Source organism: Eufriesea mexicana, unplaced genomic scaffold, assembly GCF_001483705.2.
Source record: "Eufriesea mexicana isolate 0111107269 unplaced genomic scaffold, ASM148370v2 scaffold100, whole genome shotgun sequence".
Classification (NCBI taxonomy): Eukaryota; Metazoa; Arthropoda; class Insecta; order Hymenoptera; family Apidae; genus Eufriesea; species Eufriesea mexicana.
The window spans coordinates 156,169-173,130 of record NW_016908280.1 but is presented as its reverse complement, the minus strand read 5'-3'; the positions used below and the strand labels follow the sequence as shown (position 1 = coordinate 173,130).

General features: G+C 46.8%; 1 protein-coding gene across 4 annotated transcripts in view; it reads left to right on the top strand.

Annotated features, from left to right (window-relative positions):
• LOC108554981 (serine/threonine-protein phosphatase 2B catalytic subunit 3) overlaps positions 1-11,828 on the top strand; it is a 312,798-nt gene extending 300,970 nt beyond the window's left edge. For 3 of the 4 annotated variants that reach the window (XM_017910442.1, XM_017910440.1, XM_017910441.1), the window contains 4 exons: positions 5,525-5,609; positions 6,292-6,389; positions 7,822-8,037; positions 10,521-11,828. In XM_017910442.1, the coding sequence (XP_017765931.1) occupies positions 5,525-5,609; positions 6,292-6,389; positions 7,822-8,015 (377 nt within the window). In that variant the 3' untranslated portion in view covers positions 8,016-8,037; positions 10,521-11,828. Of the gene's footprint in view, positions 1-3,076; positions 3,161-5,524; positions 5,610-6,291; positions 6,390-7,821; positions 8,038-10,520 lie in introns of all 4 variants that reach the window. The other variant, XM_017910439.1, reaches the window with a different exon arrangement.
• The last annotated feature ends 5,134 nt before the right edge of the window (positions 11,829-16,962 follow it).

Below are 16,962 nucleotides of genomic sequence, written 5' to 3'. Positions count from 1 at the left end.
AAAAAAAAACAAACGACCAAACTAATTGTGAAAAAAAAAAAAAATGAAATTGTACATCTCCGCCTCTCTCTATCTCTTCTCTTCGGCCGCATTGACGCTGCTCTCACATTGTTGGTTACTTCTGTCCTTTTACTTACGTCCACGCTCACCATCGGTAAAACGACCATGGTCACCATGGCCGCCATGGTAACCCGACGGTCTGGTCCGAATACGACCCCACCTACCATCGCGTACGGTGAGTTGTTTTCTGTTGAAAGTGCGCATAGATCTCGATCGTGGAGGATCCAACAGCTACGAAGGACCGGGTCCCGTGATCCTCGAAATTCCTCGAATTCTTAATCAAAGATCGATATTTTCCTGATCAATAATCGCATTTGCTTACAAATTCACCGAGACGCGAATGTCGAACTAGAAGGTATCCCGAATTTCATCGCGAAACTGAAGAATGGAAAATTAGGAAATTTTAAATTTACAGTGGGACCGTTTGGCAGCCGTTAAGAGGTGTCAAGGCTGCCAAGGATGGTTCTCTCTTTATTTCTCAAAGTGCCCTGTGTATTTCACGATCACGCGACGAGTCCTTCAGCTCTGATCCTCCACGAGCCGACAATGACGTAGGAACACGTCCAGCACCCAATGGTACCCCGTCGAGCGACTCATGGTGTCGCTGCACCCTGGTCGGGTAATGGAATCGCGAGTCCCTCGACGGGAGAGCGCGCCGTTGGGTTCGTGAAGCTTCCTACTGTTGATAAGCGAATCCGCGTGAGAGGGCATCGACGAAATCGAGTTCCATAGGCGTCGCAACGTGCGGGAAAAATGGCCGAGGGGGGCTGACGGTCGGAAACGGGGAAAGCTTAGCTGTGGCGGCGCCTATGCGTCGAAAGACACGGAGATCCATCATGAAAACATGTGACATGGACGTTAGACCTGTATTCAAAACGATCTCTCTCACCGACGTTCGACTCTTCGAGCTGATCCGTTGTCAAAATTGTTCTTCTCCCTTTTCTATTTATTTACTCGTTCTTTTTCTCTCCTTTCTCTGCAGTTCCAGAAGCATATCCATACGCGCGTTGGAGAAGAAACTCGATTCGCGTTTGACATATTTCATCGGCTCGAAGAGCGAAGTACGCCTCTTAGAAACGCTTCTAAAACAGTGATATAGAGCACTAGTGGCCCCGTGCAACATGTTTTGAGCACAGATCTGCCTGAGATCGAACGGTTCCATCCGTGTTTCGCCTCGCTTCTATCCCATTGACCGGATCGTGCATCATCCTTTGAAACGCCGTCGATACTCCCCACGGACGATGGATCTCCGTCTCTGGGACTCGGTGCCAAACTCGAACACCCTGTGATAAATGTTAGCTCGGTAGTACGCTGTCGCAATGGCGTCGTGGTCTGAAAGAGCCGGAAAAAGAAAGGCGGGAAGGAAAGAGGAAACGGTCGGAAGGGGTTAGGGGAAGGGCTGGATCGTTTGGAAAATAAATCCTTTCTTCGCTCAGCTCGCGGGAGATGGATGGCGGAACGACGATACGCCCGAGATCGTCTTTCCTTTGCCGATTATTGTCTCGCCATCGCGGACGACCACGCGAAACTATGTCGGCGGGCGAATTTCGCGCGCGGATCCGAGGGTAATCCCCCATTGCGACAGACCACGAGTGCATAATCATGCGCTGACACGTAAATGTCTAGAGAGCAAAGGCTTGATCTGTTGTATAAATTAGTAGTGACGTACGTCGTTGTATGTGCCGCATCGTCCTTCTCAGTGAAAGCCGCAGGATGCAAAGGATGATCGATAAGTGTCTGCTCCCTCAGTCAGAGCCCCTGATATCTCTCTTCGTCGTCGTGCGCTCTTCTCCTCCGGAAGAATGCGTCAGACGTCGCACAAATGAAAAGAGAAATAAGAAAAAAAAGAAAGAAAAATAAGAAAAAAAGCGAAAGAGAAGCACGGTCACGGTGTCTCCTGACGGAGAAATCGTTCATTCCAGGCTGTCAAAAAAGTCTGTCCTGTTTTTTTCTAATTTCTTGAACTCTCCTCCTCGCACCCCCGCTTTCGATATTTTCTTTGCCCGACAAGAGGGCGCGTACGAGAATGTGTCAGTCGATGGTCGCTTCAGTCGTTGGTATTGTACCAGGCAAGTTCATATACTCTCCGATCTCTTATCCTTCGACCAACTCTCGAGAAAACGCATCGGGTAAGACGAGTTATCTTCCCCTCGTAGATAACGACAGGCTATGTGTGGTGTATCTAACGGCGTTTCCGGTTCATCGGTAATATTCCGGTGCTCGATTTGCACATGGAGAGCAACAAGAAAGATATACACTTCGTACAGTCCGGAGAATCGATCGCGCTCTGAAACCCCTCGAGTTCCGAACGTTACCGGCTAAAAACCCATAGAGTAAATGATCGAAGTAAAATAAATTCCGCGTTTTTGTCTCTCTTTTTTTCTCGCTTCTTCTTCCTCTGTTATTTTTGCTCTTTCCCCCCCTCTCTCTCTCTCTCTCTCTCTCTCTCTTTTTCGGTTTGGTGTCCCTTTTTTATTTTATCGGTACGAGTTCGCGCAATACTCCGCGGAATATACGAACGAGAACTCTCGATTCACGCTGACGTTTCGCGCGACGCTTTTTCCCGCGGAAATGGACGTCGCAGGATATCCCAGAAATGTTTTCTTCCTGCCATCTCAGCAGAACGTTCGCAAAAAGCTTTTCCATGCAGCGCAGATTCGCGGATTACGAGAAATTAAAAACGCGTCGCCCCGCGAAATTCCACCTGTTCCATGTTCAGCCGAAATTTCCAGCCGAGTCATCGAACGACGCGCGTTCAAAGTAGGGAAATTTGCCAGAGTAAAAGAGATCAAAGCGAAATGTATATGAGAAAGGAAAAAAGATATTTGCAAGTTTCTTTGCTTTATTTTTTTTTTTTTTTTTTTTTTTTTTTTTTTTTTTCTCTATTTTTCTTCGACATTCCAGTCCATTCGAAATGGTAGAGTCAGTAGAATCTCCTAATTCGCCAAATTTCTCATCAGCAAGAACGAGTCTGTTGTTTTCTGTGTAAGTGACAATATTACCCGATTTGCTATAGCGTCACAAGCCCCGACATCCGCAAATTTAACTCGCGAATGCTTAGTGAGGCGGAAACACAGCGACACCGGAACGATATTTTCACGTATGTCGATTCATGTGAAATGTTTTTTTTATAGAACGAACAAGCTAAATCTTAGAGATTCCTAAAAAGTATGACTAATATGTACATCTTACTCGTTCCCTTCGGTCTCCCTGAAACGATAGTTGAAGAAAATTCCGTGTCTTTTTCTTTTCTTTTTCCGTCAAAGTCGAATCAGCATCGAATACGATCGGTATATCGAACGTCGGTAATGTCGGCAAGTTTCTTTCGTTTGATAACGTTCGACAAGCTTGCACGAGAACGAAAATTATTGCAAATTGTTCTCGACTCTTGAGCGAATCCAGAGACTTAAAAGTTGTTTCGTAGTTACTTCCTAATCGATAAAAACTGTACGGTAAATGTGAACACTGCATCGCGATATCGGATGAAGACCGCCATTTTGCACTGCCGCGAACGCAAGATGGCCGACCTTTAGACCATTCGATACGTTGTTTAGTCGATTACCCGTAGACTGCTTCTTAACCCGTAACTGTGCCTAGAATTTTACGGCCGATTTCACGCCGAAACTTCTTGGCGACTGGCGCTCGTTTTAGTCGATCCTCGATAACCAGTGATTCTCAACTCGCGAATCACGCTTCGAGACTACGAACTAAAAATACTAAACAAAAACCATCCGTGCCAATTACTCACGCAAATTACGAGCTATGCAGTTACCCGCGATTGCTTAGAATATCCATTCTCCGAACACCAGATACCCAGAACGCAGAGTAAAACGGAATATCGTTCCTAACCTAAAATTCGAACACACGGATACGGGTTAAAGACTAGAAACAATCGAGCATAAGGTTCGAACACACGTACACGTACTTACATACACGCAAACACGCTACTATAACAAAAAAAAAAAAAAAAAAAAAAGAAAGAAAGAAAAAATAATGCGAACGAGAAAGTAGGCAAGTAGCGACGAATATACGAAACGGCGACTGGTAAAGCACCCGTAGTGACCGATGGTGCGTACGTTTACTCGCGCCCAAAGCCTGCATGTGCATGTGTTGACCTCTTTCTCTTGCATTGGCCGTGTCTTTTTGCATAACTGAGGAAACCTGTGGTTTATGCAGCCGTTGGCCTGCACGTAGTCGCCATTATTACAATGTACGCACGTATAGCACACCGGCTTCTGTTTTGTAACACGTGCACGCGCGCGCGCGTACGTAGCTGCGTGCATTTATTATATGCAATGAGCTTGTGCTATTATCCTCGTGCACTCTCTCTCTATTTTTACGTATATACATATATATATATAATTACATTTAAATATACGATTACGATTCGAAGGTTTTCCATGCCTTTTCGCTTTTGCATTTTTATCCGTTCCTTGTTCCGGTTCGAAAGATCGGAAGGACGGGATTTTTGCGAGCGAACTTTGACCGAGAACGTACACGAACGAGCGAAGAAATTGGAAAGAAACGCGTACCGTTCGCGCGCGGCGAATCGCCGGGGCGCATGCGCGCCAGCGATCAGCCGCGCGGCGCGGGAAATTTGAAATGTTTTTATTGGAAGTTTGATATATCTTTTTCCCTTCGATTAAATTCCACGTTCGTTACGTTTGTCGTTTAGTTCGCTGGTCAGAGACGAATAGGAGATATCGATATCCGTTGAAAAGAGACGGTAATCGTGACGATGCTACGCTGACAGTTTTTAAGCCGCGTCACGCGAGTAAATTCGCCGCGATTTATGTAATTTCTCGGCGAATTTGCCGTTCGAAAGGGAATAGCATAACTGTCTAACGCAGATTCCACCGAATGAGGCAGATGAGCAATATGAGAAATTTAAATTTGGTACATCGAGATTAATATGCACTCGCTCGTCGCGTGCACCGAGTTTTTTGGCTGTAGTTTGCCGTTGTTGTTTGCCGTGAAACCCGAGAATAACGAGTGACATTTTTTTTTCATATTTTTTTATATTTCAAATAACATAATCTTCGGGTAAGCTGTGGTATGAATAATGTAGTGAAGCCAAGTTCGATTTACCTCGCGACGAGAGTCGCGTGGCGAATTGGCGATCGAGATCTCGCGAAGGCAAATCGAGACCCACGATCCTTCATCTTAAGTCTCAGCTTCACGTTCAATCGCTAATGTCTATTTTTCTTCTTTTTTTTTCCTCAGTGCAGCTGTTCGTATTTAATACATAGTATCATCCGTTGCGATTCAAAGATGACGCTCTGTGCGAGTAACTACGCAAGTTGTTCGCTAGTGACACCACGCTAGAAGCTCACTAGGCCCTAGTAACTTTAGCGCTAGACGCTACTCGTTCGGATTGTGCCTTCGCGACTTCGAGAATCGCAATAACGTAGCGAGTTGCATCCTCGGGATAGATTGTCCTAACCGAATCTTCTCGCTTTTCTAGGTGCAGCAGCCAGTCTACGCAAGGAGGTTATCAGAAACAAGATCAGAGCTATTGGCAAGATGGCGCGCGTCTTCTCCGTCCTGAGGTTAGTGAACCATCCATCAGTGAACACGAAACTTGCCATTTTCGTGGCTTATATCGCCAATAGAGATGAAACAGAATTAATAATAACGTAGAAATTCCAAATAGTTGAGTTCTGTCCGCAAGAACACAACGGAATTGCAACAGATGGCGCCACGAGCGCTCCGCCATAAATCCCCAGATACCGCTACAGGAACCATCGAATCGCGATTATAATTCAAGAGACACTCGTGGGAGTTGCACGTGACTGGAAACCGCGCCAAAGAACAAGAACAACTTGCCCATTTAGCACGATTCGTATAACCATCGCGATTAGTTTCACCCGGACTATTATACGTCACGATTGCCTCGCGATAAAATTCATTAATGTCGGGGTGACATTCGCGAGCAATCGATTCTCGATCCGTTAACGATCGACGAGGAGAGCAGAAACGCGCGTTTCGCCGCGGGATCGCTGTTAATCACCTTTGACCCGGACGAAAACCGAAAATGGGAAATGACCCGCGACGAAAAATCCGCTGTTCCGTTCAACTCGAGCCGACTTTTGCTCGGCAAAACATCGACGCGCGTGATTAAACGCTTTCAGCGAATACCGACGCGTTCAGCCGAGTTAATTATTTTCTTTTTCCTTTTTCGAAACGTGATTACGTGATTCGCTTATCGTTACCACTTGCTTCATCTTGCAGAGAGGAAAGCGAGAGCGTGCTGCAGCTGAAGGGGCTCACGCCCACTGGAGCTTTGCCTCTTGGCGCGTTATCTGGTGGCAAGACGTCCCTAAAAAACGGTGAGTTATGGCAGTTAATCAAATCACGAATTCTTTTTCAATACTAAATTTAAAAATTAACCTCCAAGTGAAGTCAAGCATCCAAAATTTCGCCATGATATACCATCGTCAAACATGTTTCTCTATTCGTTGTATAATCAATTTTCGCATAACCTAATTTTATTATTATACATAAGAAGGGGCAAGGCAATATTCCCGTTACAAAATTTCATTTTAATATGAAAATTATGAAACCGAGATTTTTGATACTACACGGTTAGCAATCGAACGTTTTGTGGGGCTTCCCCCCACGGGGTTCAATGACGTCTTCGGGTTCCTGCGGTTCCTACTGTTGGAGAGGGTGTAGTGACTTGGTCGCGACAGTTTAATTGATAAATAAGGTGATACTTGTAGCGACCGTCATTCTCATCCTCGCCACTAGATGGATTCCGATTTGAAGGAGGTTCGAGGACTTTCTCGCAAGTCCTCGGGAAACTGCACTTCCTACATATATAACTTCCGGATCTTCCAATAGTATCCCCATCTAAGGCGGTGCCTGCTAGGTAGCCTTACTGATGAGTCCACTAGCAGGCCTCCACTTCCTTCTCCCTTCGTCCCTTTTAGCTACAACGTCACAACGAGGATACCTGCGACCTAGTCGACTACAACAATCATGGGAGATGACTCCCCCTATATATTTACTCCACTGAAGAATCCTCTGTGTTGACGTACCCTAATCTAAATCCCTCAGCACCTCTTCCCTACCGTTCAATTCGAATTACACACTCCCCCCATCCTTCCTGTGCCCCATTCGAAGTCTGATGGTGTTGATCACAACGAGGATACCTGCAACCTAGTCGACTACAACAACCGTGAAGGACGACTCCCCCTATATATTTACTCCACTGAAGAATCCTCTGTGTTGACGTACCCTAATCCAAATCCCCCAGCACCTCGTCCCTACCGTTCCATTCGAATTACACACTCCCCCCATCCTTCCTGTACCCCATTCGAAGTCTGATGGTGTTGATCGCAACGAGGATACCTGCAACCTAGTCGACTACAACAACCGTGAAGGACGACTCCCCCTATATATTTACTCCACTGAAGAATCCTCTGTGTTGACGTACCCTAATCCAAATCCCCCAGCACCTCTTCTCTACCGTCCAATTCGAATTACACACTCCCCCCATCTTTCCTGTACCCCATTCAAAGTCTGATGGTGTTGATCGCAACGAGGATACCTGCAACCTAGTCGACTAGAACAACCGTGAAGGACGACTCCCCCTATATATTTACTCCACTGAAGAATCCTCTGTGTTGACGTACCCTAATCCAAATCCCCCTGCACCTCGTCCCTACCGTTCCATTCGAATTACACACTCCCCCCATCCTTCCTGTACCCCATTCGAAGTCCGATGGTTGATCACAACTCGCGAATTATTGTTCGCAGCTCTCCAAGGTTTCTCGCCGAACCACAAAATCACCTCGTTCGCCGAGGCAAAGGGTCTGGACGCTATAAACGAAAGGATGCCACCAAGAAAGGACGCCCCGCCCACACCGGTAAACGAGGAGAAGCCCGTGATAAAGCCGCCGGCTCCTGCGGCAGACAAGCGAGACCACAACACACCGCAACCGCAATCGTGAGCCTCACACTCGTCCAATCAAGGTACACATCACACCCACGTGGATGATCCTGACAGGGAGAGCGTTTCCACACTCTCTCTCTCTCTCGACTTCTGTCTTCGCTCCGTTTATTAGACCAGGATCCTTGGTCCTGAGGCGTGGATCCTGCCTAGCCAGGCACGGACAGGGTTCGCAGGATCCACGAGCGATCGACGAACGATTCTCGCGAGGTCGTTCGTCGAACGAGACAGGGCCGAGTATTCGATGGGAAGTAGCGAAAGGAGCAGCCAAAACGTCGACATGACGATCAGAAATGAAAACTCTCTAGTATCCGACGAGTCGATTGGTCGTTTCGCTGGAAAGAGTAGATGATATCAGAGAACGAACGAAAGAAGTTCCACGAGTGATCGTGTATCGAAAACTGTTAACGAAACAGCTCGATATTGTACACCGATTAACTCTCCACGCACGATACGCACCAAAATATGGTAATCCCGAGTTGTCCGTTCACCCTGTGTCGCCTGGTCTATTAACTTGGCACTTGGGTTATGGGGTCACGACTAACCTGGAGAGGTAGTAGAGCTGACACGTGGATTCACAGCTTCCTGTTGCGTGTTGCACGAGTGTCGACCCGGGGAGAACACTTTGCCAGCCGTGATCTTCTTCTCTGCTGAACATCGTTCCTCCTTCACGACGTCTTTGGGTCTTCCGTCCGCTGTTCCTCCTGTTCCCGCTGATTTTTCATTCTCTCGGTGCCTCGAATAGAACCGCCTTCTTCGATTCCATTCCGTTATCGTCTATCTTGGTGAATTAAGTTAGAACCTGTGATAGAAGTATCGCGGGTAATGGAGAGCACGTAAACGAGGCTTGTTCCTCGTTGGAAATACAAATTAGTGTATCAGACGCGGCTGCAGCACCCGCTCCTCGAGGCACGAACTCTGCCAAACTTGCTAACATTCATCAAAGTTTGAGCGATATTGTCTTCACGGTAACTGTCCGCTGCTGAACGGAATTCAAGGCAAAGTAGTTGCGGCCGTTTAGCGTCAGACCTTGGGCCTCTGAAAACAGGCAGGAACGCTTGGCGGCCATTAACAGCCGCTGCTGATAATAAGAGGTACATAATCGTCGCAACGAGAGGATCGAAAAGGAACAAAACCCTTTAACAAAAGAACAAGATACTAACCGAATATGTGCACCAAAAATTGATAACATTCGTTACCCTTTGCATTGGTTTCCCGTGATCAACCCTTCAACGGTATATCTTTGAAGTATATCGTAGATATTAGGTAAAAAGTCCCCTATGGGGATTACGTGGGATGTCTGTAACGAGTAGAAAAATTCGTAAAAAGTAAATAACAGAAATTGAAGAAGAAATTGCTTTTCCTCATCTCGATAATTCTTAATCGAGATACTGTTGAAGGGTTGGAGAGAGTAAATTGAAAGATTTGGCTGAGATAGATGGTTCCCTCGAACGAAATTCACCGCATGCTAAACGTCAAGGCTGCACAGGCCGTACAAGAAGATCGATAGAGTCGCACAACTTCGCGCACAGTTGTTCCTCCGTGTTCCCCAAGGGACACAGCACCGACACTTTTCCATCGGATAATCGGCCATAAGACCCTTGCAGCGACCGCTTCGATCCGCTCGTTTCCAGAAATTAGGGTTCTTTTGGGGGACCCAACGAAAGAACCCTTCCGAGTCCTTTCATATCGTATATTATCCTGCGAACCAATGCAACTGGGTTGGCACCTGTTCGAAAGTCAAAGATTATGGTCATCGAAGTTGCCAGTTTCGTTTTGAACTAGTTGCAAAAGCTATGTCAACTCCGAGACTGTCCTTTGGATCTAAAAATATGAAAGAAAATATGAACCACTTTAGCATTATTGTCGTTTAACGCGTTAAACGCCACGCCGACCTCTAGGGATTTTCCGTTCGCGGTTGCCGGTCTGTATGGCCCGAAAGGGCCCGCATGATGGCTAACTGTGGCGTGAACGAAATGGAATGGCACGTAAAATCGGCATGGCGTTCAGCGCGTTAAAGAGCAGCGAAACAATTCTTGCCAGGAGCCACCAAAATCTTCGACTTTCATCCTCCACCAAATTAAACCCCATTAAACATCAACGACCAATCCTATTATTGCTATTTCTCCCATCGTACACCTACCTAAACCTCCTTCTAAAACCGATACAAGCCAAACCCAATGAAGAAGTGGAACCATCGAAGAACCAAAATCTTCGATTTTCAACCCCGCAGCGCAACCTCCCTGTGAACGCAAACACCTACCACGAGCTAACCGCTATCTTGCTCTGCATTCCTATTATCTTTCCATTATATATCTTCTCTGTCTCTCAGCTCCCTCCGAAAACGATTCTAGTCAGAGCACAAAGAGAACCGTGATCCAACAATGAAAACCCACCGAACAACCCCCACCCCCGATCCAACGACCCGTCACATCGATGTTCAGCAAGAACTCGGCCGGCAAAGCGTGATGGAACAAAGACGAGGCCAGCGTTGCACGTTTTTCAGGTGGCAAGGATGGGTGTTAAGGTCCCAGTGCTGTCGCCGCCACCGCCGAAAGAGCCAAACCATCGCTCGTCTCTCACCCCCGGTTGTTATCGCCAGCGTGCCGTTCGTCGAGCCGAGAAGGTGCCGCCGCGCGGAAGAACGGGAGCCACGGGGACAGCCACGAGACAGGGAAGCCAGGGAGAGTTGCGGAGGATGCGGATGGACGTGTCACAACGAGCGTCGCCGTCGTCGCGTATGTTGCTCGCGTCCCGGCAGCTGCTGCTGCGACAGGTGTCCCGGATGGAGGTGTTCGACGACGGGTCGCCTGGCTCCGTTCGGCTCGCGGCCGAAGCGGGCTGCGTTCGCCTCGCGAGTGGAGCTGCGCGCCCGCCGTGCCCTCGTCTCTTTCGTCCTCTTCCTCCCTGCGGACGACGACTCGTACGACCTTCTCCTGCCGCTCTCCGACCCGTGGTCGCGTTGGATCACGACTTAGAGGGCGCCTCGGTAGCGCTGGAGCGAGCGACGTGGGTTTGTTCGTGGGGAGGCAAGACGCGGTCTCCGTGTGTATGCGTGGTCCGATGGTGGATCGACGGGAAGTCAAACGAGATGGCGTCGCGAAGGGATCGCGCTATGGTAGCACGAGGATGGTACTGCGACGATGAAGGGAGAGTCGTGGTCGTTGATGCGCTCGAAGGTATAGGGTTGGACGCGCGTAGACACGGAGCGAGTGAGGGGAGGCTGAGCGTGTCTCGCTACTGGCTGACCGATCTTTTGTCCGTGATCCCGATGCGCGGGGATGGCGCACGGATGGTTCGATGATGGTACTTGGCGATCGTTTAACTTCTCGGATCGGACGGGTACAGGGAACGGAAGGGAGCGTTGTCGTTCGACTTCCTGTACGCGAGGCGAATAACGATCGAGGCTAGAGACAAAGGAAAACCACGGACGAGCGGTCTCCGCCAAAGAGAATGAGAGAAGTAGAGAAACGGAAACGAGGTATAAGCGATGAGAACGAGAGAGAAAGTCGTTGGGCGAGAGGGGGGTGAAGAAGAGAGGCGACGAGGAAACGGGATAGGAGGAAGGTGGAGGATAGGGGAGGGGAAGTAAAATAAAAGAGAAAAATTTACAGGCAGCTGGCCTGTCGGTACGGCGGAGCTTCCGGTTTTAGAATTCAGCTAGGTTCTTAAGGAGTTCGCCCTGGAGGGTGCACGGGCATCCCCCCGCGCGCGCAAAAAGAAAAAAAAAAAATGGGGGCGGGGTTACTTAAATCTTAAGTCGAGTTAAGCTTTAGGATTAAGTCGTAAGTTATATCGGAGAATTTATTTAATATACGCATATATATTATAAATATATTATTAATTAATTAATTAATATTATTATTATTACTATGATTATTATTATGATTATTATTACTAATTATTACGATGATCATCACTACTATCGATACGATACACGATGATGATGATGGTTCTCGCGGCACGTGAAGGGAACATCGCACGTCGAGCGCGTCCTTTTCCGCCCACCGGAAGCGCAATGTGTGTTGCCCGCCACCGCGGTGGCAGCGCGTTGCTTTCGAACGAATTCAACGAGTTTATCGTAGTCCCAATCGGATCCACACGTTTTTTTATCACGCGAATAGCTCTACACCCGCTGCCTGTATACCCGCAGAAACTGACGACAGCTTCTGATCACGAAACCGGCTCATTCCGATCGGCCAAGTGGCAGACCGATACCCGATCGCGTAGAAACGATCGGGGGCGAGAAAACGATCCCAGACGGGCACAGGGACACAGTCAAGCTTAAGAGAACCATTGTAAACCTGGATCAACCGATTCCGGTGACAACCAGTGATAGCGTAGCGATAGAAGAGCCGAGCAACGGAGCGACCACGTTCTCCGATCACGGAATTAGCCGGTACCGATCATGGACCAAGGTTTCCACGGAATACAGTCCAGCGAACTTTCCCACTTGCCCCATCAGTTCGCAGATAACCATTTACCTTCCCTTAGAGAATCTCCGTCGGTGTTCTAAACATCGAAAATTCTCTTTAAACTAACGAGTCGTCGATTTCACGATTTCGCCGAGACATTCGCGCGTTAGGAATTTTAATCGATCTCTATTACTTCTCAACACCTTCCAAGAGTTTTTAACTTCTCTCCCCGACCAATCTTTACCCGGGTGGTATTTTAAAGTCTCGTTCGACGGGAGCTCGTTCGCCGATCCCGCGCGACCGGTCGGCCACCATCTCGCGAGCGATCGTTCGCGATGATCGACGATATTGGCGAAAGGATCGACGGTAAAATGGCACGCTCGACGAGGCAGAGGAATCTCGCGGAGGCTTCGTGGGCCTCGATCGCGCATGAAGGATCTATAACGCATATTATACATTATATCGATAAACCATGACATGTGTGCTCCTTTTGGACGTGTGATGCGCAAACCCTCGCACCAGCCAGTCTGGATGGCGTTTGAAAAGGTGAAACGAAACGGGAATCGGGTTCCCGGGGAGAGACCAAGATGAAGAATCGGGGAAAACGCTCGACCAATCCGCGTGTGTGCGTATCCACGTCGTGTACGGGTCATTCGACGTACCAGACGAGATGGACGGGATGAGGAAAGATGAAACGGGTGAAAAGGGGAATGCCGTGACGAGCATCCACAGATCTGAAGTCCTCTGAAGCGTGGAATGATTGGAGGGAAAACCAAAGGGGAAATGAAGCGGACAGCGATTTGCATAACACGTCTAATAGCGTTGATCTTCTATGATTTTAATGTGTGTTCTTGCTACTATCCGACGTAAGTCTGGGCCACAGCGGCACGCTGCCTGTACCTGCTGCCGGAAGTGAAGCCTTTGCGGTCTCTGAAAGTTTGATATTCGAGTGAATCGCAGGGTGGACGAATGACAGCGTTGTCACGTAGTTACGTTGTAGCTTTTGTCCTTTTCTTCGTCCTTTTCTTTCTCTTTCTTTTTCTTGTAGGCCTGCTGGACGCAAGAAAGGCGAGACGCCGTATAGTCTCGACACGGAGTCGATGCGTTTTAAGGAGGATACTCAATGTGCCATAAAGTCACCAGCAGGGAGATCGAATCTCGGAACACGTGACTTCCCAATGCTGGTTCTTCCCAGCTCCGCGAGCGTGTTGAGTTCAAGCTGACGGGTATCAGTGCCAAAATATAATTCCTTTACGATTCTTGCGGTCTTTTCGCTCCGAGACCACCTATTACCCCACTATGTAACTATAGTTCTGGTCAAAGCGTCGATATATCTGATTAATTTTAATAAGTTATTCGGTTCGTCGTTCAACCTTCGTTTCGTGCTATGCGTTATATGCGTACCGATTTTTCGTTTTAAGCTCGACTGTAGTCAAGAATCTCACCACCGTGGCGCCACCTGTATCGCTCGCCGCGAAGGCGCTAGTTTCTCGTGAATTTTTTCATTCTCTCTCTCTCTCTCTCTCTCGATTACCCGCTTCTGAGAACCTTCCTGCGCCAGTTGTATATTTGATTCTCGATATTTTCCCGTGTTTGTCACGCTTTAGTTACCTCCCTTTCATTCGTTAAGGTACTCCCGCGCTTTTCGTCGCGTCCCCACGACGCCATTTTCTCCGGCCGTGGCGAGCCCCGTGAACGATTTAGCGTCGAGGCTGTGCCACGCTCCTTATCGTGTAATATTTCTAGTAATAAAGCGGTTTCGCGATCGAGTCGCGGGCCTTTCTCGTCGTTTTCGCTGTTTTTTCTACCTCCTCTCTTTAGGGATCGATGGAAAGTGGGAGAAGGCGAGCGGGTATCGCGACGAAAAGCTGCCGCTGTCGTGGAAGACGCAATGGAAAGTCACGTTGGGGCTGCAGTGTGCTCCGTAGCGAAATATTTAGAGGAAAGAAAATGGGGAAAGCGTGATAGGGAAAGGCTACTTCTGGCGGGCAAACGTGGATGGCGGCGTGCAAGAATTACGGTCTGAAACATAATAAAGATAATGAAAGAATATTATTATAATGAAATGAATTAAATAAGATATATGTATATATACACAAACGCAAATATCGTGTGTATGTGTCTGCGTGTATATATATATACATCTCTTCTCACTATGGATAAAGATATACAGTGAATAATATAATTCTATCTCTCTTTGCTACCAAGTTGTACTTATTCTTATTATATAAATATTATACATATGATATAGCGTTAATTAACTATTATTATGATTATTGTTACGATCATCGTGAGATACGGTAATTCTTACTTATTTGATTATTGTCATTATGTGATTATTCTTATTATTATTATCATGATTATTATTATATCATTATTCCTATTAATTATTATCGTTATCGTTAACGACGTTGCCGATGCTATTTAATATTCTCACATCGCGTCACTATCGAAACGGAAAAGAAAAATATATTACAAAGTATATAAGAAGCGTGAGTGAGTGTTTTTCGGAGTGAAGAAAGCGAAATAAAAATCGGAACCGTTGGTAAAGTTGATATACGCGAGGTATATTATCCGTTACCGCTGTTCACAACATTGTGATGGTCGTTTCAGCTGCGTTACGACGAGGGTGACACGATAATGGTGATTCAGGACGTGTAATCGAGAATCTACTTGTCCTCTGCTATAACGAAAAAGAATATCTCGACTTTTCCGTCGTTTTTTGCTCGCACGATGTCGCGTCTCCTCTGATTCAACCTTTTCTTTTCCATTCTACCTTTCCATTTTGCGTATAAAAACAAAAGAAATTCTTATATATTCGTATAAAGTAATAATAAAAGGTATAAATTTGTTCAATGTTCACCGTGTTGCAAGTTTTAATCGTCAATCTGTTCGCGCGACGAGCCTGCCGCGTTGGTCACGTGACCAGTGTCCGCCATTATTTCACGCAACGTTGCTTACCGTTTTCGGTGTTCGGTTTCCGATTGTAATCCACGATGTCGAATCTTTCTGTACGCCGTCTGCGAATTTTCATTCCTGTCGACAAATTCCATCTCTACCGAACACAATTCGCGTCGTATATCGCTCGTAGGGAAGATGCTAGCGAAACATAGGCGGAACGATCGCGACGCGCGAAAGAAAACGAAGAAAGGATACGGATAGGCGATCCTTGCGATTATGTAAAATCAGAGGATAAGGAAGAAAATATGTACAGTTAAGTAAGACACCTATGGCAATACCCTGTAACTAAGACGCGTACAGCGTCCAGCACAATTGCTAAACGATTTTTATCATTAATTACCGTTGTTCCGCATACGTACAGTGTAGTACTTAATCGTTAGCATTACCTAATTGCGCTCAAACGAAACGATAAAGCGAAGAAAAAGCGATGAACGATAAAATATGCTAGATGGATGATCGATGAATTTATTATCGGGGCCCTTGTTTAACGAAGCGATTTTTTTATATCAAACGGTAGTAGGAAGGTAATCAAAAAGCAATGCAAAACGATGAGAAACAGATGGGCAGAATTGATATGATTCCTGAACGCGAACCGTGTCCCAACGTACGTTTTTATGCAGCCGCCTCTTAAAACATATTGTACATATTTGTGCGGGCGTCTTGATCCTAACATGTATCGTGTCGTAGAAATCTTTTTAGATAGGTTAAAGAAAAGGAGAAGGAAGGGAGAAAGAAATCATGATCGATCGTCGATAAGTCGTTGAGATACTTATCGACCCGGCTCGGATCACCGTGGATCGGTAACGATGTTCCATACGCGCGTGGATCGTTACCGATCCGAACGAAGGATCGATCCTGTGAGGATATATCACAACTAGTCGTTTGTTTCGATCTTCTTGGGGGGCAAAGTGCAATTCATAGCTGTGTTTACAGTACCAGGCAAATGCAATTATAGTAGCGATTATAATTGTACGATTTGTCGAATAAACGCGTACAATGCCGGTCATTTTTGCGTTATTTGACGAAGAAAGAAACGTCTCGTTAGGAATACAGGATCATCCTTGACGATCGTGTCCTTTTTACCAGCGGGAACGTGCGGAAATACCGAATATTAATCCACTCCTCGAGGAAAGGATACGATCATCATTTGTTACATCCGAACCGTCCTCGTTTTCGTAATGACAGATCTACGGTGCTCTTTGCTAACGCGTGCGATGCATTTCCTTCCGATGGCACCCGTACTCTATCGATAAAGTAAATAACGCATGTCCAACGAACTTATCGACCCACAATTCTTCACACGTGTTTTTCTAAGCAACTCAAAGAAGAGACGTTAAATGACATCTAGCGACGGTGGAGGTGCATGCGTCGGCGTGGCAAAGATCGCTAGGGGAAGAAAGAGAAGAAACGAGAACTGTATTATAATGTAGAAGCGTGTATATCGTTAAGCTTACGATTGGGGTGAACCCAAAGCCTTTCTCTTAGACTTATATGCGCGTCCACTGAAACATCCTCTCGACTCCCGGATCGATTCGTTCTTTTTTTTTTTTTTTTTTTTTTTTTTTTTTTTTT